The sequence below is a fragment of the Tiliqua scincoides genome, chromosome 15, assembly GCF_035046505.1.
Source record: "Tiliqua scincoides isolate rTilSci1 chromosome 15, rTilSci1.hap2, whole genome shotgun sequence".
Classification (NCBI taxonomy): domain Eukaryota; kingdom Metazoa; phylum Chordata; class Lepidosauria; order Squamata; family Scincidae; genus Tiliqua; species Tiliqua scincoides.
This window is the reverse complement of record NC_089835.1, coordinates 3983958-3991457: the sequence shown is the minus strand read 5'-3', so window position 1 is coordinate 3991457 and position 7500 is coordinate 3983958. Positions and strand designations below refer to the sequence as shown.

Here is a 7500-nt window from a genome sequence, read left to right as displayed (position 1 = left end):
TGGAGAGGAGAAGAGAGTGGAGTGGTAGGCTAGAGCGTCCTTCTACTGAAGCGAGACCAGGAGAGAGGGAGTCAAGTGGGCAAGCGGATGGAGAGGAGAAGAGAGTGGAGTGGTAGGCTAGAGCATCCTTCTACTGAAGCGAGACCAGGAGAGAGGGAGTCAAGTGGGCAAGCGGATGAGGGTGTCCCGTCAACCCACCACCGGGACACTAGTACAATTCTCCTTACCGTCATCTCCTGTTTAGTCTTCTCAGGCTCGGGCGCAGGAACCGGCGTGGGATCTGGCGTGGCCCCCGCGTAATTTTTCCCGTTCTTCTCGTGGGCGTCCACTTTGATGAGCCGGCTGATGTAAGTGGCGTTGCCCTTGGCCGCCCCCCTCGGCGGCTCCTCCGGGGTGGCCCCGTCCACCCGCGAATTCTTGCGCATCTTCCCCGCGGCGGCCTGAAGGAGGCTTTGGAGGTTGTCCCGCGACAGCCTGCTGCCCCCGGCGTCCTTGCCCACCGCCAGCAGTGTCCGCGAGCCACCCAGCTCAGTAGCAGAGTTTTTGCGGTTCTTCCCAGGCAGTGAGGCCGTGCCCATTTTGGCCAAGCCGGGGCTCTTGCGGGAGGCGCTGCCCAGCTTCCCCAGGTTGGCGCTGCCCGGCTTGGCCCGCTCCGTTTTCAGGTTGGCCGGAAATTCCTTGAACCATTTTGCTGCCATCGGGGCAGAAAGCTCCGCGGGGCAGTGAGCTCACGGGAAAGGAAACCCAGGGCCAAGGCACCCCCAAGGAAGGATGTGGGGCCTATGCCAAAGCTGGCAGAAGCTGATTTTGGAGGTGGAGGAACAGGCCTCAAAAAGGCCCGATGCCCGCCAGGGAGAGGCAGGGCGTACCCTACAAGCCAGCCAGGCACACAGACTGGAAAAGGTGAGGCCCAACGATGGGATGATAAGAAAGGCATTCCCCGGGCAAGGAGGTGAGAGGTGGCTAGGATTGGGGCCAAACTGGACCACCACCACCCCTTGTCTTCCCACCTCTCAGCCTTAAGAAAAAAAGGAGCTATGGGGCAGAATTTTATAAGCTGAAACAATTAGGTAGATCTGGGGGGTTAATGAACTGGTCCATGTGGTCCTGAACGGGCAGCGGGTCCCAACCAGGAAGCCTAGAAAAACAGGGCACAGAGGCGACAGCCTGCCAGGAATCTCTTGTCTTCACAGATACACTGCCCCTGAATTGGGAGGTTCCATTCGGTTCTGCCAGGGACCTAACCCACCGATTCTGGAAATAAAATCCATGCACTGGTAGGGCTTGCCAATGTTAAATAGGGGTTTTAAAGAGATTGATTTTTCAAGGGTGGGGGGAGTGCCCCTTCTCTCCTGGGGGGGAGGGGCTGACACAGAGAAGCCAGGTCTTTCAAGGAAGAGGAACAAATTTTTTGGTGGGGGGGGGGTAGACTTCCTAAGCTAGCGCCAATTATGGTGTTTGCTCTTTCCCATTCTGGGAGGGGGATAGGGCAGGACAAAATGGGAGTCTTCTTGATCTTTCACCCCTGGGGGGGGCAGCTACACCAGCTCTCAAATCAAACACTTCTGCAGGGCTAAGGGAAAAATGGGGGGGGGGGTCCTCAAGTTCTTTCTCTGCTGGGGGTCTTAATGGGAGATGGAGGTGAGCCTTTTCAAGGGAGGGGGTCCTTCACCCCCTGATGCAGGGCAAATGAGATTCCTCCCGCACCTTCACCCAGTCCTACATGGGGGGGGGGTGACCCACTGAGCCCTCTGCCTCCGCTTTACCTCCGCTGGCAAGGCCAGATGTTGTCCCTTCCTGATCCAGGGCTCCTCTCTTGCTGCCGGACAGAGGAAGGCAGCCGACAGCTGGCTCTCTCTGCAAGAGGCTCCCCGCCCAGATCCGGAGGGGGCGGCCTGGCTTGGCTTGGCTTGGCAGACAGCCGGGGGTCCGGGCCAGGGTGACCAGGCGTCCTCTTTTTCCAGGACACGTCCTCTTTTTTCAGCCTTGTATCCTGGAAAAGAATTTAAACCGCCCTTCTTTTCCCTGTGAGCAGGTAGCGCATAGTCTCCTTGTAACTAATAAGTTATATGTAATAAATTATATGTAATAGAGTTTTAAATTGAATCATAATATAGTGTTTAAATGAACCACATGAAATCCATACACAGGTGTTGTTAGCTTTTCTTTGGTCTTGTCCTACATTTTTCTGGGAAGTCCCACATTTTGGGGGGGGGGCCTGGTTCTCTTTTGCGGTTATGACACAGGCACGGCGTAACTTGCGCCTTCGCCCACCCCCGTCGCAAAACTGCCCATTTCCCATGCGCAGTCCCAGGCATGTCTACTCCGAAGTAAGCCCCGTTGTGTCCAGAAACCTGGAAGACACAAATATTTCAGGGCTTTGCTTTTTAATTTTTTTTATTTGCTTTTAAAATAAAAATTAAAAAGTCAAAATTTTTAAAAAAAGAGAGTAAAAAAAAAAATTCAGGGCTGCCTTTCTCTTATATCACAAGGGTCTTCTGAGACCCCTTGTTTGGGCTGACGCTTGAGTAAACACGCAGACCGGTCTGCAAAAAACAGAGGAGAGTTCTGTGCTGTTTTTTTTTTCATGAAGCAAGGGATCGAGCCAGGGGTGGGCCTGTCTGTCTCCCTCCCCCTGTGACAAATGGGCTTTTAATAACACTAGTCAATGACCCCTACCTAACCATAAGATAATCTCAATAATAATAATAATAATAATAATAATAATAATAATAATATTTGCAAATGCATTACAATGTCCTAGGCCCCTGAGTGGGGCCTGACTAGTAATTAATGCCAAGTCCAGCTAAAGAATGGCAGCTGTGATATGCAAGATGATGATGATGATAATATTTTGGGGAACATCAGGTGGAAAAGGTGTTGGAGAATGACAGCTCAATCCTATGCATGTCTGCTGAGAAGGAAGTCCCATTAGAGTCAATGGGGCTTTCTCCCAGGAAAGTGTGGCTAGGCTTGCAGCCTCATAGCCCAATCCTATCCACACTTTCCTGGGAGTAAGCCTCATTGACTATAATGGAACTTACTTGTGAGTAGACTTACCTAGGCTTGGACTCTGAGCAGGTCAAGATCTTGAGGGACTTTAGAATTCAAATGGGCCAACGCCTTGAACATAGTACACCTAATAAAAATAATAGATTTATTTTACTCTGTGACAGCCCAATCCTACCCACACTTTCCTGGGAGTAAGCCCCATTGATTCTAATGGGACTTACTTCTGAGTAGACGTGCGTAGGCTTGAGCTGTGAACCATTTCAGCCCTTTACATAAGAACAGCCCCACTGGATCAGGCCATGGCCCATCTAGTCCAGCTTCCTGTATCTCACAGCAGCCCACCAAATGCCCCAGGGAGCACACCAGATAACAAGAGACCTCATCCTGGTCCCCTCCCTTGCATCTGACATAGCCCATTTCTAAAATCAGGAGGTTGTGCATACACATCATGGCTTGTACCCTGTAATGGATTTTTCCTCCAGAAACTTGTCCAATCCCCTTTTAAAGGCGTCCAGGCCATACGCCATCACCACATCCTGTGGCAAGGAGTTCCACAGACCAATGTAAGATCTGGCCACAATGTAAGATTGTGTAAAATCTTTACAATGTAAGATTGTAAATGTAAGAAATGTAAAATCTTTACAATGTAAGATTTGGCCACCGACTCTTGTTGAAAAGCAGTAGTATATAAATATGATTATGAATAAAACAATATTTAAAAACATTCATATGTGTTGGATAGATAATTCTAGTTAAACAACATTGAGTGTTTCGGTAAATTTTTATACTGATAAATATGATAGCCTTTGTACTGATGATTATTGTGGTTTTGTTTTTCTTAATTGAAGGATGTATATTGTGATCTAGGGCCAATACCCTCATGTACAACCTGTGTTGTACCTGCCCTAAGTATAACCCATTTTCCTTACCTGTATCTGAAATAAATAAATAAAATATTTTTTAAAAAATAAAAACATTCATATGTGTTATCAACAAACTGCTTTAAGATTTTATTTCTTAATAACGCTACCTAGTTTAGAGTGTATCAATATTATTGTGAATAAAACAGTATTTTAAAGCACATTCATATTTGTGATTAACAAAGTACTTTAATATTTGATTGATTGATTGACTCTTGTTGAAAAGCAGTAGTATAGAAATACGATTATGAATAAAACAATATTTAAAAACATTCATCTGTGTTATCAACAAACTACTTTAATATTTTATTTCTTAATAACACTACCTAGTTTAGAGTGTATCAATACTATTGTGAATAAAACAGTATTTTAAAGCACATTCATATTTGTGATTAACAAAGTACTTTGATTGATTGACTCTTGTTGAAAAGCAGTAGTATAGAAATACGATTATGAATAAAACAATATTTAAAAACATTCATATGTGTTATCAACAAACTCCTTTAATATTTTATTTATTAATAACGCTACCTAGTTTAGAGTGTATCAATATTACTGTGAATAAAACAGTATTTTAAAGCACATTCATATTTGTGATTAACAAAGTACTTTAATATTTGATTGATTGATTGACTGACTCTTGTTGAAAAGCAGTAGTATAGAAATACGATTATGAATAAAACAATATTTAAAAACATTCATATGTTATCAACAAGCTACTTTAATATTTTATTTCTTAATAATACTACCTAGTTTAGAATGTACCAATACTATTGTGAATAAAACAGTATTTTAAAGCACATTCATATTTGTGATTAACAAAGTACTTTAATATTTGATTGATTGATTGACTCTTGTTGAAAAGCAGTAGTATAGAAATACGATTATGAATAAAACAATATTTAAAAACATTCATCTGTGTTATCAACAAACTACTTTAAGATTTTATTTCTTAATAACACTACCTAGTTTAGAGTGTATCAATACTATTGTGAATAAAACAGTATTTTAAAGCACATTCATATTTGTGATTAACAAAGTACTTTAATATTTGATTGATTGATTGACTCTTGTTGAAAAGCAGTAGTATAGAAATACGATTATGAATAAAACAATATTTAAAAACATTCATATGTTATCAACAAACTCCTTTAATATTTTATTTCTTAATAACACTACCTAGTTTAGAGTGTATCAATACTAGTGTGAATAAAACAGTATTTTAAAGCACATTCATATTTGTGATTAACAAAGTACTTTAATATTTGATTGATTGATTGATTGATTGATTGATTGATTGATATGCAATTGATTACACAGCCACCCCAAAAACCAGAGACCCTTTGCTGGGTGGAAAACAGGGTAGGCTGCAATCACCCTACACGGGAGTAAGTCCCACTTAACTCCCTAGGGTTTACTTCTGAGTAGACCCAGGCCTCGCCTTGCACAGGGGCGGGTGCCTGTTTTGCAGACTAATCTGGGCGTTTCCACCTGAATCAGTCCCACTCCGGATCAAGAAAGGGGGCGTTTACACAGAGCTCCCTACTCCGGATTGGGAAGCCCAGGGAGGGGCGGGCTGTGCAAAGGGACACGTGTTTTTGCAGGGCGGGCATCTTGGTTGTGCAGTTGCTGGTTCCACCAGGGGAGGTTGTGCATCTCTGCTGCCCAGGCAGATCTACAACCCCAGTCTGGAGGCAGTGTAAGTGGGACCCCTCCAGGACCTCCCCATCCCCAGGACCAAGTCTAAAACCTGCCCCCCCCCCACCTTCAATTTCCCTGGGGGAAGCTGGTGCCTGGTTTCCCCTCTGAGCCTCCATGGATCAAGGCAGTCTATCTGTGCCTAGCACAACTGGGAACAGGGGGGTGGGGGTGCCTTTTGACTTGGAGACTCCTTGGTTGTTTGGAAAAATGGAGAGGCTGGGCCCATTTGCTCCCACCCAGCAATGGGGGAGGGGGGGTTTGATGGACCTCCAATGTCCAGGATCAACCTTTCACTGATGTCCAGCGAGGGCTTCAGGCTTCTGGGAAGCCTGTCTGTAGGCCCCCCCAGAAGCATTTGACCATCTGCCTGTATTGGAAAACAGGGCGCTGGGATGGTTTGTCCCTTATTGGCTGGCATTTTCCGAGGTAGACTGCGTGTGTGGCTGGAGGTTCTACTACTGGGTGATCATGGTGGTGGATAGACAGAAGCGCTGGTTGAAGGCCTTCATTTTGCAGGCCTGTTTTGAGAGCGCAGGAGCCCTGCCAAAAAGGAAATGTGGCACATTTTCTATGGGGGGGGGGTTAGTAGATATTTGGTGTTAATATCTATCTCTCCCAGTTTTGTTTTTTTAAATTGTAGTCACCCCTTCTGTTTTTTTTAGGGTCATGCAAAATTCTTCAAGCATGTGAGTATCTGCAAAGTGGGGGGGTTGCTGGAAGTGGAGAAGGGGGTAATAAATAATAATAATAACTTTATTTATACCCCGCCTTTCTCCCCAAAGGGATCCAAGGCGGCTTACAACGAGTTAAAAACAGATCAAACATAATTTAAAAAACAGATAAAAGCATTAACATTAACAGATATCTCGTACAAACAGTAGTCAGATAAAAAGTCAGGTCAAAGGAGCGTAAAGCAGCAGATCATAAAGAAATCAGGCCTGTAAAAAATGCCAAAAGATGTAAAAAAAAAAAAAGATGTTAAAAAGGCCATGAACTCAGAAGGCTGTCTGCAAGGGTAGCCTGTCTGCAAGGCCTGAAAGTCCTGCATTGCAGTCATGCATGCGCAGTCTTTATTTTTAGTTGTGGATTTTATTAAAGCAAAAAAAAATTGAACCAACAAAGTGCTTATTGCAGGATCACTTTGTCTCCGCTGAGAAAAAAGAGGGGGGCGCTGCAAGATTTTAAGTTGTTAGGTGACTTCAACGCTAATAAACTTGACTGCAGTGTCCTTCCTTCTCCTAACATCTTTCGCAGGTCAAGCCAGGGCAGTGAGCGGAATAATTTGAAGACCCCCAAGAAAGCTTCAAAAGGCAGTCTCACCCCCAACCCTAGTAAGGCGTGCCTCCTTAAACTTCCAAAATTTTGATTCCATGGAGTTTACGTGGACCTCATGTGCTTAATCTAGGCCTTTTTTTGTTGTTGTCCCTGGTTAACCCAACCAAGTTAAGGCGATACATAGAACTGCTAATTAAAGGAAGAGGCATTCCCACCGCATGTATTTTCAAAGCTCCACCTTGAATGTTCAAACCTGAGGTTCTGACTGACATCTAATGAGGCTAGTCCACATTGAGGATAGTCCACATTCATTTCTCCTGTACGCCATCTTGGGTAAAATTGCAGGCATGGGGGGTTATTTCACGCTAGTTAGTTGGCAGCCTTCAGTCTCGAGAGTCTCTGGTATCGCGCTCTGAAAGGTGGTTCTGGAACAGCATTTAGTGTGACTGAAAAGGCCGATTCGGGAGTGACAATCCCTTCCACACTGGGAGCAAGTGCAGTCTGTCCCTGGTCTGTCCCCCTGACTATGGGCCTTCCTTCTTTGCCTCACGCTATCCCAGTAATTTTCAACCTTTTTCATCTCATGGCATAC

At 44.8% G+C, this 7500-nt stretch overlaps 2 protein-coding genes across 2 annotated transcripts in view; one reads left to right on the top strand and one right to left on the bottom strand.

The window, feature by feature from the left end:
- Nucleotides 1-1846, bottom strand: part of SHE (Src homology 2 domain containing E) — a 19385-nt gene extending 17539 nt beyond the window's left edge. The window contains exon 1 of the mRNA XM_066610355.1: nt 228-1846. Within this exon, the coding sequence (XP_066466452.1) occupies nt 228-698 (471 nt within the window). The 5' untranslated portion in view covers nt 699-1846. The remainder of the gene's footprint in view (nt 1-227) is intronic.
- The window catches only part of TDRD10 (tudor domain containing 10), a 24872-nt gene continuing 18213 nt past the window's right edge, over nt 842-7500 (top strand). The window contains exons 1-2 of the mRNA XM_066610406.1: nt 842-903; nt 6888-6964. Of these exons, the coding sequence (XP_066466503.1) occupies nt 842-903; nt 6888-6964 (139 nt within the window). The remainder of the gene's footprint in view (nt 904-6887; nt 6965-7500) is intronic.